Source organism: Mytilus galloprovincialis, chromosome 1 (assembly GCF_965363235.1).
Source record: "Mytilus galloprovincialis chromosome 1, xbMytGall1.hap1.1, whole genome shotgun sequence".
In the NCBI taxonomy this organism is placed as follows: domain Eukaryota; kingdom Metazoa; phylum Mollusca; class Bivalvia; order Mytilida; family Mytilidae; genus Mytilus; species Mytilus galloprovincialis.
The window spans coordinates 5,196,212-5,218,417 of record NC_134838.1 but is presented as its reverse complement, the minus strand read 5'-3'; the positions used below and the strand labels follow the sequence as shown (position 1 = coordinate 5,218,417).

General features: G+C 34.2%; 1 protein-coding gene across 1 annotated transcript; it reads left to right on the top strand.

The window, feature by feature from the left end:
• The first annotated feature begins 1,519 nt into the window (after positions 1–1,519).
• LOC143063646 (uncharacterized) lies at positions 1,520–17,890 on the top strand. The gene is made up of 5 exons (XM_076235900.1): positions 1,520–1,776; positions 2,321–2,464; positions 7,446–7,600; positions 10,740–10,888; positions 17,721–17,890. Exons 1-5 carry the CDS (start codon positions 1,589–1,591, stop codon positions 17,859–17,861), a joined length of 777 nt encoding a protein of 258 aa, XP_076092015.1. The 5' UTR covers positions 1,520–1,588; the 3' UTR covers positions 17,862–17,890.
• The last annotated feature ends 4,316 nt before the right edge of the window (positions 17,891–22,206 follow it).

The window sequence follows — 22,206 nt, the reverse complement described above, 5'->3', positions numbered from 1 at the left end:
ATTTTTTCTTTGATAAAACCGGGTTCTGTCGGATGAAATATAGGACGAAACCGGGTGCTTCCATTTTGACATAACCCATTACTTTCGTTTCATACTTAGAAAGAAAAGCATTGAGGTTCTCAAAGTGACTTCTTTTGCAATCTCCAAGGTAACTCCATTCGTGCATTTTTACTTATTTGTATGTTAATCTAGAACGGTTGAAGAAAATATAACATCTCCCAATAGAAAATAGTTGTGTATGTATATGTATGCTTCGATATGATAAAAATAACAAATAGATAAACAGAAAACTATATTTTCTCTGTCTATTGATATTCCGTCGCCGTGCCGAATATTAGAAACGATCGAATCCAAACATTTTTTTGACCGGTTAGTTTATACACAGTGGTTTAGGAAATCTTGTACTACACATATTTTATGAACCGCAAGAAAAGGCAACAGTAGTAAACCGGTGTTTAAAAGTCACAAATCGATTGAAAGAAAACAAATCCAGATTGCATACTAAATCCGAGAGAAATATATCAAACCATAAGAGGAAAACAAAGACACAACAGAAACACTGAAGTGCAACAAAAACAATGCCACCATATCGAGTACTTTAAGATCTGTTTTAAGTGTCTTTTTGTTGTTGGGATGTACTAGTACCCGGCCACATCCACCTTTATTTGTAGTATTTGTATTTTTGTCCATCTGATTTTCAACATATTTTGATACTTTGTTCTTATGTTGTACTGTTACACCACTGTCCGAGGTTAGGTGGAGAGCTGGAATCCCACTAACATGTTAAACCCCGCCATACTCTGTATGTATGTGCCTGTTTCAAGTCAGGAGCCTGTAATTCAGTGGTTGTCGTTGTTTACGCGTTACATATTTGTTTTTCGTTCATTTCTTGTACATAAATTAGGTCGTTAGTTTTCTCGTTTTAATTGTTTTACATTATCATGTCAGGGCCTATATATCTGACTATACGGTATGGGATTTGCTCATTGTTGAAGGCCGTACGGTGACCTATAGTTGTTAATTTCGGTGTCATTTGGTCTCTTGCGGAGAGTTGTCTCATTGGCAATCACATCACATCTTCTTTGTTATATAGAGAGACAAACTTTTTAATAACAACTGCCTATTCCTGAAATGGTATATGACATTTCTAGAAAAGACAATGTTAAAACAATATCGCTCAAATTACAACATTACGTTACAGAAATACAACACAAACACAAAAAAGTACACTTATCACAGAGAAATGCACAAAAAAATAATTTAATTGTCGACACAATCACAGAACATATTCCATCAACGACAAACACCAAAAAAGCGACGCTGACGTGACTAACATTCAATCTCGAACTTTAAACAATTATTTTCACAATACCAGTCCAATTAATATTCATGACAAGGAGGGCGTGAAAGGCTATTTTATAATTATTTGGACTAAAACGATGACTTAACTTACATAACGTGCCCTATCTGCTAGCTATGTATAAAATTACCGAGAGGTTGTAACCCTGTTATGTAACCAGAGGTCCCGACTGATATGAAAGTTAAACATTAAGCAAAGACACCTTACAGTGAATATACTTGTTTGAAAATGTCGCCAACTTTGGTAATTTTGATTTTGTGCTTTTCTTCTCTACAAGCAGCGTGGTGGCGTCCACATCAGCACATGAGCTGGAACGATGTGATAGCCGAACATAATATCAACACGGATGTTCATGGAGACATGTTTGTCGTTGATTTGTATGATGTGCATACAAGTATCATTGAAGATCTCCACAGGTTTGTCATATTATTGCAGGCAGACAAGATATTTATTTTTGTTGAAAAAAATTGGCAGGTGGGGTTTTTGATGAATTATCTAGAAATGAAAAAGACAAAATAATGCTAAAAAAGCAAATCATATCTGTTGCAAAGTATACAAACATTATGCAATTTCAAATTATAATGAATTTGATACCACAATTTATTTGGAATTTTTCTTGCAGGTTTGCATTATTGATTCACGGTTACTTGGTCGACAAATAGGCAACAATAGTATACCGCTGTTCTAAAATCATAAATCGATTGAGAAAAAAAACATTCGGATTACAAACTAAAACTGAGGGAAACACATCAAATATAAGAGGAGAACTACGACACAACAGAAACACAACACTGTTGATTTACTATTCATTCTATGTCTTCTAAACAGTCAGTCACGTTGTCATTATTTCTTGTAAACATACATTCCCAGATGCAACTCATAAATTTGACATAACAAGTTTTTTGCCAACTCATATTTTGTATCAAAGCTTTCTTTGTAATATGTTTTCTCCGAATCCAGGAAAGGGAAAAAGGTTATATGTTACTTTTCTGCTGGAACGAAAGAAGATTGGCGAAATGATGCCGCCAAGTTTCCGTCCGATGGACTTGGGGTTCCTAATAAGGACTGGCCAGGCGAGACATGGGTTGACATAAGAAATATTTAGTATGTATACATAATGTTTAGTCTAAATGTCTACTGTCGTCGTTTGTTGTCGGAAACTTATTCGAATATCTCTGGAACTACGGAATCAATTTTAAACAAAGTTGGCCTAAATGATCTCTACATGCCTTGGGCAATCTAGTATAAAATTCGTGTTTATTTTTATTTCAACAATCAACCAACATTGCAGCCATGGATTAAAATAAAACGGACACCTTGAAAACTACAAATAAAAGGGAAATCATATATAATATGATCCTAAAATTTCAAGGTCTACCCTTTTTTTTTTTAATGTTTAGCTAAATTTCTTGTTTCAAAACATTAATAAATAGATAGAAATTGTTAAGAGGAAAACATGTTTGTCATACAAAATCACAAAAAAGCCCATATAGCAAAATCATTAGATGACATAATACAGAGGTGTTGCTCTTAAATGATTATTGTTATCTAACTTTTTTCGTAGATAGAGAGTAACTGTAAATGAAAAAATTCATTACAAAATCAACAAGTAAGATAGTTATGTTGGTAATGAATAATAGGCTAATTATTAACACAAAATCGCCTGCACTGTAGCCGTCCCGCTAGACCACACGACCACCTGGACTTCATAAAAATGAAGCTTTCGGTGGCCGGGTGTTACCTTTCCACGTCAGTTTTAATCTAGCGTCGCACTACAGTACATGATATATAAGGCATGGAGATGTAATTTTTACAGATCAGCTAAATTATCTATAGTAAAGAATCCTACAAATTAATGTAAGATACAGTCACATAAATAATTATATTTATAAGTACGTCTGAACCAGTGACAAATCTACAACAGATTTATCCATCGGATCACAAACAGTGATGGTGATACATGGTAATGTACATTCTGTATATACAACTCGTCTAAACATCAACCTAACAATGTTAGATCTGTGAAAGCATTTTTTTTTATTCTTCCCTCGCCGGGATACGAACTAATGCTACTGAGATATCGTAACAACAAATCGCCTGCACTGTAACCGGCGCGCTAGGCAACACGACCACCTGGGCTTCATTAAAAAAGAAGCTTTCGGTGGCCGGGTGTAACCTTTCCACGTCAGTTTTAATCTAGCGTCGTACTACAGTACATGATATATAAGGCATGGAAATGTAATTTTTACAGATCAGCTAAATTATCTATAGTAAAGGATCCTACAAATTAATATAAGATACAGTCACAGAAATAATTATTTTTATAAGTACATCTGAACCAGTGACAAATCTACAACAGATTTATCCATCGGATTGGATCATCAACAGTGATGGTGATACATGGTAATGTACATTCTGTATATACAACTCGTCTAAACATCAACCCAACAATGTTAGATCTGTGAAAGCATTTTTTTTTATTCTTCCCTCGCCGGGATACGAACCAATGCTACTGAGATATCGTGACATCAAATCGCCTGCATTGTAACCGGCGCGCTAGACCACACGATCACCTGGGCTTCATAAAAAGAAGCTTTCGGTGGCTGGTTGTTACCTTTCCACGTCAGTTTTAATCTAGCGTCGTACTACAGTACATGATATATAAGGCATGGAAATGTTATTTGTACAGATCAGCTAAATTATATGGAGATGTTATTTTTACAGATCAGCTAAATTATATGGAGATGTTATTTTTACAGATCAGCTAAATTATATGGAGATGTTATTTTTACAGATCAATTAAATTTTCATGAAGCCCATGTGGTCGTGCGGTCTAGCGTGCCGGTTACATTGCAGGCGATTTGGGTTTGAATCCCGGCAAGGGAATCTAACATTGTTGGGTTGATGTTTAGACGAGTTGTATATAACGAAATTTGTATTACATGCACACGTATAAGAATTGCGATTTTTATCCAACGCAATCATAGGTTTGAACGTAGTTTTCAATTTAGACTCGTATATATAAACGAGTCTAAATTGAAAACTACGTTCAAACCTATGATTGCGTTGGATAAAAACCGCAATTCTTATACGTGTGCATGTAAAACAAATTTCAATACGAGTCTAAATTGAAAACTACGTTCAAACCTATGATTGCGTTGGATAAAAACCGCAATTCTTATACGTGTGCATGTAAAACAAATTTCGTTGTAGAAGGGTCTAAATACAGCACAAACAACATTTTCAAAAAGACCAAAAAAGTGAAAAAAGTATATTTAAACAAAGCGCATTTGACTAACAGGTCGAACAACTGATGTTCTTAAACCCTGCTGACTGCCATTGGCGAATGCCAAATAAAATTGATCACGAGATGTAACAAAATGGAACTTAATATAAATTCAATACTAAACAGAAAACGATAAACTTGTGACCAATATGTCATGCCACAAACACAAGGTGTCAATATTTTTTTTGTACACCAGATCTAGATTTCGACAATATATGTCTCTTCAGTGATGTTAGGGATCGAAACGGTATTTGGAAGGCCATATAATTTACCCTTAATTTCAGATAGACTCTTGAATTTTAAGAGTCAATATAGGATGAACGGATCATACAAACCGGAGGGAAAATATGATACAAGCCCAAACGAAAAATATAAACGAGTCTAAATTGAAAACTACGTTCAAACCTATGATTGCGTTGGATAAAAACCGCAATTTATATACGTGTGCATGTAAACAAATTTCGTTGTAGAAGGGTCTAAAAACAGTTCAAACAACATTTTCCAAAAGACCAAAAAAGTGAAAAAGTATATTTAAACAAAACGCATTTGACTAACAGGTCGAACAACTGATGTTCTTTAACCCTGCTGACTGCCATTGGTATATATATATATATATATATATAGATTACTAATAAATCCAACATTTCCGGTATATTTCTATACACAAGAACATTTATTATAGTGCTTTTGATATAAAAAATGAGGGTACTTTTTCTAAAAATGAGGGTACTTTTTATATGGCCTTCCAAATACCGTTTCGATCCCTAACATCACTGAAGAGACATTTATTGTCGAAATCCGGATCTTGTGTACTAAAAAAATATTGACACCTTATGTTTGTGGCATAACATCGTGGCCACAAGTAAATTTTTTTCAGTTTAGTATTAAATTTTTATATTAAGATCCATCTTGTTACATCTTGTGATCAATTTTATTTGGCAGTCAGCAGGGTTAAAGAACATCAGTTGTGCGACCTGTTTTTATCCAACGCAATCATAGGTTTGAACGTTAGTTTTCAATTTAGACTCGTTTATATTTTTTCGTTTGAGCTTGTATCATATTTTTCCTCCGGTTTATATGATCCATTCATCCTATATTGACTCTTAAAATTCAAGAGTCTATCTAAAAATGAGGGTACAATTTATATGGCCGTCCAAATACAGTTTCGATCCCTAACATCACTGAAGAGACATTTATTGTCGAAATCCGGATCTGGTGTACAAAAAATTATTAACACTTAATGTTTGTGGCATAACATCGTGGCCACAAGTTAATTGTTTTCTGTTTAGTATTAAATATAATTATTTTCTGTGACTGTATCTTACATTAATTTGTAGGATCCTTTACTATAGATAATTGAGCTGATCTGTAACACTAACATCTCCATGCCTTATATATCATGTACTGTAGTACGACGCTAGATTAAAACTGACGAGGAAAGGTAACACACGGCCACCGAAAGCTTTATTATGTAGAGCCCATGTGGTCGTGTGGTCTAGCGGGACGGCTGCAGTGCAGGCGATTTGGTGTCACGATATCACAGTAGCATGGGTTCGAATCCCAGCGAGGGAAGAACAAACAATTTGCGAAAGCAAATTTACAGATCTAACATTGTTGGGTTGATGTTTAGACGAGTTATATATATATATTTTTTTAAATTTGCAAACTACATTTCACATCAAATAATAACAGTTCGTTAAAATATTGTCACTAGCGCTTTCATGCCTTCTGGCAATCTTCAGGCGACGTTTTAACAATGTCCTTGACGACACTGCCGTTGGTAACGTTTATTACGTTACAATAACGGTAAGGGGAGATAAATCAAACGTGTTTACGTAGATTCGTTTAATTTTGGCTGAAAGTCCTTTATAAAGTGTGCTTCCTTTGCCAGTCTTTTATATTTGTTCGATTCGTTCATTTTATAGAACGGATATACGGTAAATTTTCCACTACTGCACGTTTCGAATTGTTCACTCACATCTTGCATTCGTGTGGATGGATCTCGTATCTGTTGTCTGTGAACACGAACTCTTTGACAAATTGAATTACCAGTCTGTCCGATGTACCATTCCTTGCAAGTGCTGCATACAATACAGTAAATAAGGTTTTCCGTTTTGCAATTCATGTCTGCATTTGGAACAATGGTTTGGCCGTTTTTCAATGTTATTTGCGGGCCGGTTGCCATATATTCACAAAGACCACATCTAGGGTCATTACATTTTGAAACGTTGTATTGTAATCCATTTGGGTCATAAAACTTAGCCCTTGTTAAAATCTTTTTAAGATTTAAAGGCTGTCTTTTACTTTTCAGGAATTTTTCTGTAGGGAAAAGCTTTTTTAATTTTTTCGTTTTTTGTAAAAATATACAACTCGTCTAAACATTAACCCAACAACGAATTGTATATATATATATATCTATATAAACAACTCGTCTAAACATCAACCCAACAATGTTAGATCTGTAAATAATAATATATATATATATATATATATATATATATATATATATATATATATATATATATATATATATATATATATATATATATATATATATATATATATATATATATATATATATATATATATATATTAAACCGTTGGTTTTCCCGTTTGAATGGTTTTACACAAGTAATTTTGGGGCCCTTTATAGCTTGTTGTTTGGTGTAAGCCAGGACTCCTACCGTACATTGACCTATAATGGTTTACTTTTATAAATTGTTATTTGGATGGAGAGTTGTCTCATTGGCACTCACACCACATCTTCCTATATCTATATATCATTACGTTGTTTTTCAGTGTAAGACATATAATGAGGGATCGGATTGCATACGCCAAATCACGCCATTGTGATGGTGTAGATCCGGATAATGTCGATGGGTATTCACAGAATCAAGCAGGGCTTCATTTAACACCAGATGATCAATTGGACTTTAACAGATATTTAGCGACAGGTAATACATTTATATATGAAGATTTATATTCCGAAAGGACAACTGCCGACGTTCCTCACTTTTTACCCTTGTCTAAAATTTGCAATACTGTGTCAAAGTTGATGTGTTTCCTTTGGCGTTAGTCGAAACTCAGATTTGTTTTTGCTTAATTATCGAATTAGGGCTATTGAACAACGATATACACTGTCGGGTTGTTGTCGATTTGACACATTCCCCATTTCCATTCTCAATTTTATCTTTATTCAACATTCAAGTTAAGTATTCATGTGTTACATTTAAGGATGTTCAACTTAATTTTGATATCAGAATATAGAGGTAGATATCACCTATTCATTAAAACTTTTTATAATTTTATAACTTTTTTTTTACTGATGAGTCTTATGTAGACGAAACGCGCGTCTGGCGTATTAAATAATAATCCTGGTACCTTTGATTTACACCACTGGTTCGATGCCACTGCTGGTGGATGTTTCGTCCCCGAGGGTATCACCAGCCAAGTAGATAAACTCATCATAGATACCAGGACAACATTTTGTATATACGCCAGACGCGCGTTTCGTCTACATAAGACTCATCAGTGACGCTCGAAAAAAAGTTAAATAGGCCAAATAAAGTACAAAGTTGAAGAGTATTGAGAACCAAAATTCCTAAAAGTTTTGCCAAATACAGCTAAGATAATCTATGCCTGAGGTAGAAAAGCCTTAGTATTTTAAAAATTCAAAATTTTGTAAACAGTTAATTTATAAAAATGACCATATCAATGATAATTCATGTCAGCACAAAAGTGCCGACTACTGGGCTGGTGATACCCTCGGGGAAATAAATCTCCACCAGCAGTGGCATCGACCCAGTTCGGTGTTGACATGAATATCAATATTATGGTCATTTCAATAAATTTCCTATTGGCAAAACTTTAACTTTTTCGAAAACTTAGTGTTTACCTATCCCAGGCATAGATTACCTTAGCCATATTTGGCACAAACTTTTTGGAATTGTAGGTCCTCAATGCTCTTTAAATTTATACTTGTTTGGATTTATAACTATCTTGATCTGAGCGTCACTGATGAGTCTTATGTAGACGAAACGTGCGTCTGGCGTTTTAAATTATAATACTGGTACCTTTAATAACTATGCACACATCGTTTCGTAATTAACCTTCATAAAGTACAATTGAGACCAAAAGTTTGGAAGCATAGACATATGAAACGTTGAAGAGCATTCAAACAGGTTTGGAGGTAGACATTTACAGTAAAGGAAAGTCCAAAGTATTCTTATGTCATAGCTGACTTGGAGGGTTCAAATAATAAAATACACCCTACCAGATTTCCATTGTTTAACAGTAACGTAAAATATAAAATCAAAATTGAAATAGTGAGAAATGGGTGTTGGCCATTTGTATAGAAATAGCGAGAAATTTAGAGAAAACTCTCTGTAACAAGCAACATTTTCTGTGCCAAATTTAGCAAGGGGTGTTCTTCGTTCATACTATTTCGAAAATTCCGGAACCGTTGAGTATCCTTAAAAATACCATTTTTCTATCAAAAAAGCTGCGGCACAATATGTGTTTTACCATTTCAATTTGATAATTCAGAATTCGAAAGTTTTTTCAATGGATCTTTGATTGTAAAAACGCAGGAGCAAAAAAAGGCTACCATTGTCGCCTATGTAAATAGTTAATTCTTTGTAACATAAGGAATCTTCTTCAAAATTGTGGAGATAATAAGTAAAAAAGATATTTTTTACTTCTTAGATTTTCAACCTATAAAAATACATTATAATTCTTATAGCATTTTACTAATCCTACCCAATTTGTGGAATAAAAGAGGAACGAAAGATACCAAAGGGACGGTCAAACTCATAAATCTAAAAAACACTGACAACGCTATGGCTAAAAATGAAAAAGACGAACACACAAACAATAGTACACCTGACACAACATAGAAAACTAAAGAATAAACAACACGAACCCCACCAAAAACTAGGGGTGATCTCAGGTGCTCCGGAAGGGTAAATAAAGGCAACAGTAGTATACCGCTGTTCAAAACTCATAAATCCATGGACAAAAAACAAAATCGGGGTAACAAACTAAAACCGAGGGAAACGCATTAAATATAAGAGGAGAACAACGACACAACACCGAAACGCAACACACACAGAAACGGACCAAGCAACAGACAAAACACCACGAGAATAACAAATATAACATCAAAACCAAATACATGAATTTGGGATAGACAAGTACCGTGCCACGTCTTATCTCAAAAATAAGAGAAAACACAAACGACTCAACGTTAAAATGCAACACACACAGAAACGAACAATATTATAACAATGGCCATCTTCCTGACTTGGTACAGGACACTTTTAAAGGGGAATAAAAGTGGTGGGTTGAACCTGGTTTTATGGCATGCCAAACCTCGCACTTTAATGGCAAAGTTAAATATAACATTGAAATGACAACACAATATTGCAGATCCTGCTCCACATGTGGCACCCGTCGTGTTGCTTATGTGATGACAAATCCGGTAAATAGTCTAATTCGGTAGGTCACATTCATGAAAGGGAAGGGGATTGTAGTTACGACGTAAGGAACATATCCGATATCATTTGTGAAACGGTTATATCATAACGGTCAACCAACTCGTGATGGCGTCCGTAAAATTTACGAAGGGATGATTTCAACTTCACCATTTGGAACTCTTGGTTAAATAGCTTCCTTGTGAGCAGCAACCCTCTATCAAGAAAATCATGATAGGAAATGCAAGCACGGGAATATCTTATCAATTTGGAGATATATACCCCGTATGCAGGTGCTGTTGGAATGTTGCTACTTAGAAATTGAAAGTTCACAATTGGAAAGCTGAAATCATCTCTTTTGTCGTAAAGTTTTGTTTTCAACCGACCCTCATTGTCAATTTCCAGATGTAAGTCAAGATATGAAGCCGACTTTACTGTATCTGTAGTATCCTTTATCTCTAGTTCGATGGGAAGTTAGTTACTGCTATGGCACAAACCATTTATAAGGTATTGATAAAATAAGAGATAAAACAATGTGTGCTAAAATTCATCGGTCCAATAAATTTTTTCTTGTGTTATACACTATATTTTTCTACTGAGACCTTTAAAAATAAATTTACAGAGGCACACGGCAATGGTTTAGCTGTCGGACTGAAGAACGATGTTAGCCAACTTAATGACCTTGTAGGCGATTTTGACTTCGCCATTAACGAATCCTGTATGGATTTTAACGAGTGTAACCGGTACAAACCATTTTTTGATGCTAGGAAGGTATACATAAATAAGTATATATCAAAAAGAAAATGTGGTATGATTGTCAATGAGAAAAATCTCCACAAGAGACCAAATGGCACAGAAATTAATGTATAGTTGCCTTATAGTGGAAGATATTAGCAAGCAAAATTGAGGGAATTGTGCAAATGATGATACAAGCATGAAAATTAGCACGAAGTATCATTTTTATATACTTTTTAAGAAAAAAATACTGGCCATAAAAAAAAATCATTTTTTCAATATGGCCACGGCCTTTTTTAAACATGACTGTTTTTGCCAGTTCGAAAATACTTATTTTTCTGTCAAACTTTTTATTTGACCTTCTTTTATTAAAAAAATATTATCAGGTTTGATTGCTGCATTCCTTCAATTGTGACGTATATACTAGGAATACATATTTGACATTTCAGGGTTTGCGCATGCCCGAAAATGTAACAAAATTCACACATTAACATTTGAACTATTCACTATATACCGTAAAGCGGGTTATTTTTGCGGGGTGTACATTTTGGCTTATTTTCGCGAATACAGCAAAATCGCCAAAATAAATCCCTCCAAATTAGAAGTGTACATACAAAGGTATTGATAAAAGTTTTCAATCCGCCAAAATAATAACCGCCAAAATATTTCGTATTATTTATTCAATGAAAATCGCGAAATTTTACACCCGCGAAAATAACCCGCTATACGGTACTTATTGCTTTTGGATTGTTAATGAAATTATGAATTGGTTTGAAAACAGTATTAAAAGGTTATGAAACACATGCGTTTATCAATTTTGCGCATGCGCAAACTATTTATAGACACAAAGACCGATTTGCACGCTTTACCAGGGCACACTGATGTAAATCGTACATATCGTAGTTCATTTAACAGACGAGGACTTGGATTTCGTAAACATATCTTGGTCGTCATTGCATTGCCCAAAAAAATCTATGTTCATTTATTCAAGCTAGTGTAACATCTATGCTGTCACTTTTTTTAACACATCCATTCAGTTGCAATGACCAAGCATTCGATGGATAAGGTAAAAAAAAAAAAACTTTTCTAAACCCCAAGCAAACATCAATTAAAGCTGCAGATCAACCACTTTTGGTATTGGCTAATCAAATTCAGTGGGAATGTTCAGATTATTATGGAGAAGATAAGTTAATCGTCATATTTGGTGGATTGTACATTGAATTGGCTTGTTATGAAATTCTGGATGATATATTGAGTGATACCCCGTTAATGGATGAACATGTGCTTTCACTGAAGCAGATATTGCAACACATAGAACGGCATATTATTTGGATCTATGTTCAAATGGTAATTTCATTTACGTAAGACCGGCAAATTGTTTTCTAATATCTCAATTGACCAAGCACAAAAACAGAATAATGCAATTGTGAAGGGCGATGTTTGTCATAGGTTTAACCGAAGATCCTTATAAAACGATGGATGGTAGCTGGACCAGACGTCAGTAAATTGGTAGATGAATTTGAAAGATCTAGTGGTTTGAGTAATTCTACAACGGATGAACGACACCATGAAGACTCTACGTATACACAAAAGGATTTCTTTCGATAAGCGTCAAAGGCTGTCTAAAGTGATGAACATATTTGGAAATCCATCTCTAGAACAGTCGTCAGATTTGTAAAAATTGACTCTTATAATTCAATTGAATTCAATTCAAAGTTTTAATGCCAAATAATTTGACAGTTTGTGACATATAACAACAACAAAAACAAATGGAGACAATAACTAAGTAACTCAATGTATATATATATTTATCATATGTTTAGTAGTAAATACAGTAGTTTTGCATATGTGATAAATAGCCTGCTGTTTAATCCATATCGCGCAACTTTGATGCTCACCCTTTATCACATACCCTTTATCACACCCCTACCCTTTATCGCATACCCTTTATCACACCCCTACTTTTTTTTTTTTTTTTTTTTTTTTTTACATAGTCATTTTTGGTTTTTTTTTGCTTAAAAAAAATTTCCCTCAAAATAGGTAAATTTTTTGAATGATGTCATTGTTTGGTATGTGACGTCACGAACGTCGAGTTTTCATATTGTATGTGACGTCACGAACGTCAAGTTTTCATATTTTTTGGCACACTAAATGCAACTATGAAAAATACAATACACAAAAATTAATACAATAATAAACAAAATATTTTTAAAACAACAGCACGCAAATTGTAAGGTAACCCAGGTGCTTCGGATAAGTAATTGAGCAGTTCTTTTAAGGCCTTTGAAACAAGACAAAAGTAGAACTGAAGGTAACCCAGTGCTATGGATCAGAAAACAGTTCATATAATATAATACTCTTCTGTTGAAATATATGATAAAGTGTATAATACATGGCAAAATCCGTATCACATGCCGTATCACCCTCAACCAATATCATCCCTCGGGCCCAAAGGCCCTTGGGCTAATATTGATGTCTCGGGATGATACGACATATGATACGGATTTTGCCATGTATTATTCTCTATATAAAATGACTGAATAAATAGTCAACGATTAATCTTACAGGGCGATGGATCATGTAATATGATTCTGAACACTACAAAATATAATATATAACAAGTCAAAAAGCGTACAACATCACCATTAAATAACTATAAAATGAACAAATATTAGATATTTCGGATAACAGATATCCTTCTTCAATAATATCACGATGTCAAATGAATCATATCAATATATTCAAATTAGAGCATTATCAAAATCTTGAAAGTATATACAATTTAAGCGGACACCACAGACGCTGGTACAATTTTAAGATTTCCAAACACGGCGCAAAGATTACAAAGATATGCCAAATAAAAATAGTTATTTGCGATGTGAACTGGCACAACTCTAAATTGCCAAAGGTTGTGACAGTTTAGATGTTATAACTGCACGGAGGGCAGTCCTCAAAGAAAAAAATCAAAAATGCCCAAACCGATCCAAGTTGGTATAATATCGCAAATTTGACAACGGTAGGGCAATTGCAACAGAAACTACATGTTAAAGCCTCCCAAACGAATAGCAGTTTAATAATGGTTAGAAAAATAAGTTTTATCTAATCAAGTAATATAATTGAACGTGGCTACGTACTTATACATCCATCCCAAAAGAATGGAGCCCTGTGATTTAAACTGGTTTTTTTTTTTAAATTTTCAAACTGTAAAGTAAGTACGGAAGCCGGAGTTACTGGAAACAAGTGATGACAGGAAAATGAGTGACTCATTCTATGTTTTTTCATTTATGCCCTCTGAGGAAACTGTCCTCAACTTTCTTATCCAAAATCTATTCCGAGCAACTCTGTCGACCTTCGACCAACCCTCGTTGTGGTCTATGATTGTAATGGTAAGGTTTTTGAGATCAGCTTGTTTGTGCCCAGGTGATCTCAAATGACGACTTACGGGTAGGTCGGGCTTGCAAGTGTAGTCACTTCGATGACCATTCATGCGTTTGTTGAATGGTTACTCTGTCTCGCCAACATACAGCATGCCACATCGACACTGAAGGAGGTATACAACATTCTGGGTTTTGCAAGTTACATTGCAAATTATAGTGTACACAGACCCAGTCGAGTGGCAAGTAAATGTTTGAGTATTAAGTATTTGTTGACAAGTCAGACAACGTCTGTTACCACATGACTTGCACCATTCTGCAATTGAACATCTTTTATTTGAGGAGACGTCAGCTTTTACAAATAAGTTTTAGACTTGATGGTCTCCGAAAAGCTAAGACAGGAGGATTGGGAAAGATCTTGGATAATTTAGGGTGTTTGGCAATAATGTGCCAATTGGCACGGATCAAACGTAAAAGGTTAGTAAAGGCTGGATTGTATGTTTGAACAAACGGGACTATTTTGCTGCGCCTATTCCGTTTGTACTGTTAGAGGTCATTGCGGCTTTTATTGTTAGCGCGGGCAAACCCCTTATCTATGTCCAATTTCTTGTAGCCTCGTTTGGCAAAAATCCGCGAAGTTCCTGTAACCGTTTCGTGACAGCCTCCTCATAGGAGCAAATCCGCTTTACTCTGAGAGCTTGACTGTACGGGATACTATTTGTACAGTGCTTAGGGTGACAGCTTTGAGGAGAAAGGTACTGATGTTTATCTGTGGGTTTACAGTAGAGGTCTGTTGATATGACACCGTCCTTTATAGATGTGGTTGTGTCTGAGAAAGATATTTTAGAGTCGGAAATTTCATACGTAAATTTTATTGAATGATTGACGTTGTTTGCATGTCTGATGAAATCATCCAGTTTTTGTTGGGATTCAATCCAATTCATGTCAACATCATCAATTAAACGGAACCAAGACAGAGGTTTGGATAGAGATGCTACAATAATTTGTTTTTCTAATTTGCCCATGAAAATATTGGCGTAAGACGGTGCCATTTCGAAACAAATTATATATAATGAAATTGTTAACTCTGAAGTAGGTAAGATATGTATATAAACTCAAAGTTATTGGGTCCAAACAATACGAAGATTTTTTGAAGCAAATGCAAAACAAAGGAAAACCCGATTTACTAACAAGATAGAAAAAAAAAGAACAATTTACTATTATAGATGTAAAAAAAACCAACTGGAAATGTTCTTGTCAAAAAAACTGCAGAACATGAAAAGTAATTGACATCTCTTTTCTAGAATTTACATTTCTTGTCAAAGGAGACAGTTTGACTTGTAAGATTACTTTATCCATGAAAACCAAATTAATCCTCTGTCTTTGTCTAAGGATGTCACTTTTAAACAGTTGAATTAAATCGAAGCAAATATATACTTGAAAAAATGTGCGATTTGCCATTAACTGATCCAAATTCTGACGCATTTATCGTTGAGGGATTCCAGGACAACTACGTGCACACATATTTGATGACTATGCAAATGGTGTCATACTGCCTTGTATAAAATATTGCATCGATAAGTTTTCAAGAGAAGACATTGTATTTGTTGGTTACTAAATGAAGAATTTTAAGTCTGGGATAAGATAAAGGCAAGGTGCTGGTGCTAGACGAAAAGTTGTTGGTTCGGGTAGAACGCAAAGGGTTTGGAGTAATTGTCTTTGTGAAGATGACAAGAAAATGGAATTGTTAAAGTTTCTCACCGACAAAATTGCTGCTCTAGAAACTAATAAAAATGCTAATTTTACTCAAGGTGAAAATAGTCTTTGGAATTTCAATACGGATGTTTGTTTATGATAACTCTGCTGCTGAAAATGGTGGATAAAAGTTATTTTAAGAAGTACTGACACAGATGTAGTAGTATTAGGAATGACATAATTCGAAATATTAGATATTGACAAATTTTGGAGAGGTTTTTGAAGGGATAAAGAATTTCGATGGCTTCCTGTTCATGACATGTAGCTGTGTTTCCTTCCTTCCATGCATTCTGTGTCAGCAGTTGGTGGAAAAGTTAATAGGTCAGGTAATTTTTTATGAAGACACCGACATGGACATCATAGAAGCATTTTTTTTAATAGTATCTGGCAATATCAACTTTTGCTGTTAACAAGGCACGATTTAAATTATTTGCCAGGAAGCAACGATCTAATGATGCTATTCCGCCTACTACAGATTCTCTTCCGGAGCACATAAAAAAGCAGTATATCGTGGTGTTCTCAATCGGATTTGTGCATTCGACAGGTACACGTACCAATTCATGGACACTGGATTTGGATGAAGAAAAAACAATGACAGTTGGAAACCAAAATTGATTTCTTTGGCTGCCGTTACATACTCATATCAGGAAGTTTTGAAATGCGGATGCAAGAAATACAGCTGTGTTGGTAACTGTAAATTCTACCATTCTGACCTTCCTTGTACGGGGTTCTGTATTGTCAACTGTCAGATGAATGTAAGATAAGCAACCTGTCTTTCTAACCATACTAGGTATTTGATTTTAGCAAGGTAGGTGATATCTCTTGTTAATTAGAAGAAAAAGAAAATTTGACATTTTTAACATTTTTGGCCGCCATTGTGGAACCGGAAGTCACTTTATCATCATTTATGTATTGTTTATTCGTACTTTAGGAACTATTATCTACCTTTTTTTTACATTGGATTATACCTTTACACTGCTTTCAAAGGATTTACAAAATGCTGCCAATAGGATATGACGCTATTTGCAACATAAGCGTTGGCCATCTTGAAAAAATGGATTTTTTTTTATGGCCAGCAACTGATTTTTTAAATTTTTCGTTTAATCAACCTTTATACCAAATTTCATGCTTGTATCATGATTTGCACAATTATTTCCATGATATCTCCCACTATTATTGAAATAGACACCTTTACAAATCAAACCAGTTACATAATTTAAACACTATTTAATATGACAGTTTATATTTTCGCCGACCTGTAATGCTGATTTGATTCAGTAATAATTGTTTATTAAAAAAACTCTCCCATAAACACTCAACTTGTGATTCAAATATTTCTAGTGTTCTCTACTTACCACATGATGCAGTGGTGGTGTCTATATGAAGTTCGTCATAATGTTTTCATTTTAATCCAAAAAGAGTGTCTTCAAGAACTGAGAGTGACTTTTACGTCATATCTGAAAAGACACCAAATCTTGATTGGTACTGCAATTGCCACATTCTCCTTTCGTTGAAGTTTTAGATGACTTAGACTCAATTTCAAACAAGGCTGCCATCGAAGGTTTATTTTAGGATGTACGAATAAAAGATTTAATTGGAGTTTAAGTCAACAATACACCAATCTAATAACATAACTAACAACTGCTCACATATTTTCCTGATTAGTTTAGAAATTTGATATCATTTATTACTTTTTCTTTTAAGTAAAGTCACCATTTTACATGTTATTATTATTTTAGCCGGTGTTCCACATCCAGTATGTGAGTTCTACGTCAGAAGGTCACCAGAAGCAACATGAGATATGCTCATCGTCAAAACGACCTCATGACATGAATACCTTAATTAAGCATGGGACGGTAAACTGGAAAATTGCTTGTTAATTTTTTTCAGTAAAAAATATCCTCCTGATTGTTTTGTTTTATTGATTTTTTTTGGTCATATTATTTGTATTATTTTGATTACTGCATATGTTGCATCGTTATATGTTTTCACCTGAATTTCTTGGGATCATCTAATTAATCATTTAATGCCCTCAAGTTGTGTAGCCTCTATTGATAGTTATAAAAGGTATTAAGATTATAATTGTATACGCCAGACGCGCGTTTTTTGGTCCTCAATGCCCTTCAACTTCGTACTCTATTAGGCCTTTTAAATATTTTTTGATTAGAGCGTCACTGATGAGGTCTTTTGTGGACGAAACGCGCGTCTGGCGTTAATAAAAATGTTTAATCCTGGTATCTATGATGCATTTTATTTGTCTACATATGACTCATCAGTTACGCTCAGATCAAAATAGTTGTAAAGCCAAACAAGTACAAAGTTAAAGAGCATTGATGACCCAAAATTCCAAAAAAGTTGTGCCAAATTGAGGTAGGGAGGCATCTGCCTCACCAAATTTTTGACCAAATTTTGTTGCAAAAGAAAGACAAGGAGAGTTCAAAATGTCAAACGTGTATTTCTTAGTTTAGATTTAAAGCCAAATATTTCACTTTGCTTTCCTACTCACATGTATTCCTCACCATTATTTTGTATAAATAGACTAAAGGCAAAGTAAAATTTAAGGTCCAACTTTATTTCGCAAAAATCTCTACAGTTGATTCAATCGTCTGTTTTGAAACGAACAAAATAAAATACATTTATAAACATTTTAAGATTATAAGAATAAAAACTCTGATTTAAACAACATGTAAGATTGACATAAAAAACTGAGACGAATACTGATTGCATAGTTTTTCTATAAACATTTGGTAGACATGTTTTTCAACAAACAGTCGGTATCATAATAGAAACAACTGTGTCCCACTTCGTACCCACGTATTCCTATATTCACATGGGATATATTTTATAATTAACCCATTTATAATCTGATTTTTCAAAACCACTACAGGTACTTTAAAATTACAAAACATTTGCTTATCTCTACCTTTTCAATCAGATTTTATTTTGTCAATTTCGGAACTGTAAATTTCTTAACTTGAATGGATGATTGTTGCTTCCATAATGTCATGATTCATATATTCCAAACACACAAAAAACACAATCATAATAAACACAATAGGCAGGTTCTGCAAGGAAGGTAGACGGAACGAAATGCACATTTTTTTAGACTGCCACTCAAATTGAGGTTATATTACATAGACAGAAATAGATAGTTGATCTTGTAACAGTCCACCAACGGATTCCTCTGTAAATAAGAAAATCACAAAAAATTCAAAACGGAAATCAAATCAAATGGCAAAATCAAAAACTCAAACACCTCAAACGAATAGATTACCTCAGCTGCCATATTCCTGACATGGTACAGACAGTTCCTTATGTAATAAAATTGTGGATTAAATCTGGTTATCTAGCTAAACCTCTCACTTGTATGACAGTCGCATAAAAAATTCATTATGTCGACAAAATATCGCCCGTATTTCTTCTCTCATCCTCAATGAGATATCAAATTCAACGTTCTTCTTTTGACCGGATGTTGCTGAGTATGCATCATGCATCAATGAGACAACCCTACACAAGAGACCAAGTGACACAGACAATAACAAGTATAGGTAACCGTTAAGCTGTTTTTGTGTACTGTCCTAAATTAATTTTAGTTATTCGTTGCTATTCTGTGGTTAACATGTCGAAATTTACTATTATTTTATTTAATTATATATTTCTCTGTTTTTGGTGGTATTGTATTTATTTGTACTGTATTCCCGTCATGCAATTTTATCATTTTAACTGTATATTTAACATTGCGCGGAGTTTTGGCTAGACCGAAACCAGATTTAACCCACTAGTTTTCTTAAAATGTCTTGTAGCAATTCAGGAATATGGTTGTTGTTATCTTATAGTTCGTTTCTTTGTTTGTTGCATTGTTTATATAAAAAAAAAAAAGATGTGGTATGATTGCCAATGAGACAACTCTTTACAATAGACCACAATGACACAGAAAATGACAGCTTTAGATCACCGTACGGCCTTCAACAATGAGCAAAACCCATTCCGCGTAGTCAGCTATTAAATGCTCCGAAATGACAATGAAAACAATTCAAACGAGAAATCTAACGGCCTAATTTATGTAACAAAAACGAACAACAAAATTATGTAACACATAAACGAACGACAATCACTGAATTACAGGCTCCTGACTTTGGGCAGCCAGTGGTATAACAGTAGAACATAAGAACAAACTATAAAAATTAGTTGAAAAAGACTTAACTCATCAGATGAAAAATTGTATGTTTTTGTTGCAATTTAGTGTTCTAATGTTTCGTTATTTTCCTCTTATGGTATGTGTTTCCCTCAGTTTAAGTTTGCAACTCGGAATTGTTTTCTCTCAATCGATTTATGACTTTTGAACAGCGGTGTACTACTGTTTTACTTTATTTACTATCAGACGGGAAAAGTCCATGGATAATCATATTTATATACCCTTGTCAACCCTTACATTGGTTTGTCTAAATTTAATCCATAGGATCCATAAGTTTTGACTAGCAAACTAGTAAATGTAAAATGCAACGCGCATTGGGAAATACAATAAATTCTTCCTGATCATAAATGAAAAATTTCGACTATTTTAAAGTCTCTCCAAACTTACCTCAATAAATTATCTTTTCCAATTGACGGTGACAACTTTCCATTTTTCAATCCGGTTGTCTATCTTTGAAGACGTCCCTCGGGATATGTTGTTAATTCCCCCTCGTTCTGAATAAACCTAATGAGCTGTCTGTGATGCAGCCACGTTCTATTGGATTATTCATTATTTGTGAACTTTTTATCAATGAAATCGTTTCACAGATGATATCGAATATGTTCCTTACGTCGTAATTACAATCCCCTTCCCTTTTCATGAATGTGACCTACCGAATAAGGCTATTTACCAGGTTTGTGATAACACGAGCAACACGACGAGTGACACATGTGGAGCAGGGTCTGCTTACCCTTCCGAAGCACCTGAGATCACCCCCAGTTTTGGGATGGGTTCGTGTTGTTTTGTGTTTAGTTTTTTATGATGTTTCTTGTGTACAATTATTTGTCTTTTCTTTTTTGGTCATGGCCTTGTCAATTTATTTTCAGTCTATGAGTTTGAATGTCCCGCGGGTATCTTTCGTCCCTCTTTTGTAAAGACTACACACATATACGAAAAATTTACTATAACGGGCAATAAGTCACTAAGGGGCCAATTACCAATGTTGGTCTTATTTGTATACCGTACTTTGCTGAACATTCTTGCTGTTTATAGTTTATTTCCATCTATAATAATATTCAAGGTAATAAGCAAAATCTGCAAAATGTCCTTTGAATTAACAAACAACTAGTCTGATTCGTCTGAAAATTGTAGGGAGGAAGATCTCAACCTGATCAACATTTTTACATAATGTCAGATTTGTTCTAAATTATTCAGTTTCAGAGATATCAGCCAACAATTGGGGTCATTGGACACATTTTTTAAACTATATACTCCAATTATGATCATTGCCAAGTTTGAATAAATTTGGTCCAGTAGTTTCAGAGACGACCTATTTCAGAATCAACTTTTACTCACGATTTCCTCTTTTAACTGTGTTCTTTATTTCATTATCAAGAAACCTTAAACGTGCATCCCAAAAGTAACACACCTTTCTTTTATTATCTGTTGGTATTTGTTGATAATTATGAAAAATCTAAGGTTCCACTTCACCAAAGCACAATTACCCGTAGGTTGATTTTGCTATTTTTTAGTACATTTCGGTAAAATAGATTGAATGTATTCCAGTAAATTGACATCTGTAGTTTTTAATTCTGGAGTTGTTGTGTTCCAGATGAAAGAAAAATCCAGAAAATCCCAGAGTTTCCTAACAATTTTCAAAAGTATTTTTGTACATATACCATTTTGACATACTAGTCGATATATTTGATTATAATATACGTTTATTTTACATAAACACGTTTTTATTGAGGTTGATGTTGCTCACTTTTTAGTTTTCTATGCGGTGTTTTGTATAGTGTTGTTTGACTTCTTGTCGTTTTCAATTTTGCCGTGGCATTATCAGTTTATTTTTGACCAATGAGTTTTGTATTTTTTCCTTTTTCTACTGCATATTACATGAGTAGGGTATAAAGGTCACTGCGGCCTTCAGTCGTCTGATAGCATCAGAAAAGTGCAGAAGTATTTAGAAATCTCTCCTCAAATTAATCAACTAACATTAGATTTACCTTCTTGATAATTAAACCTTTACAACTTGCATAAATCGTGACTCT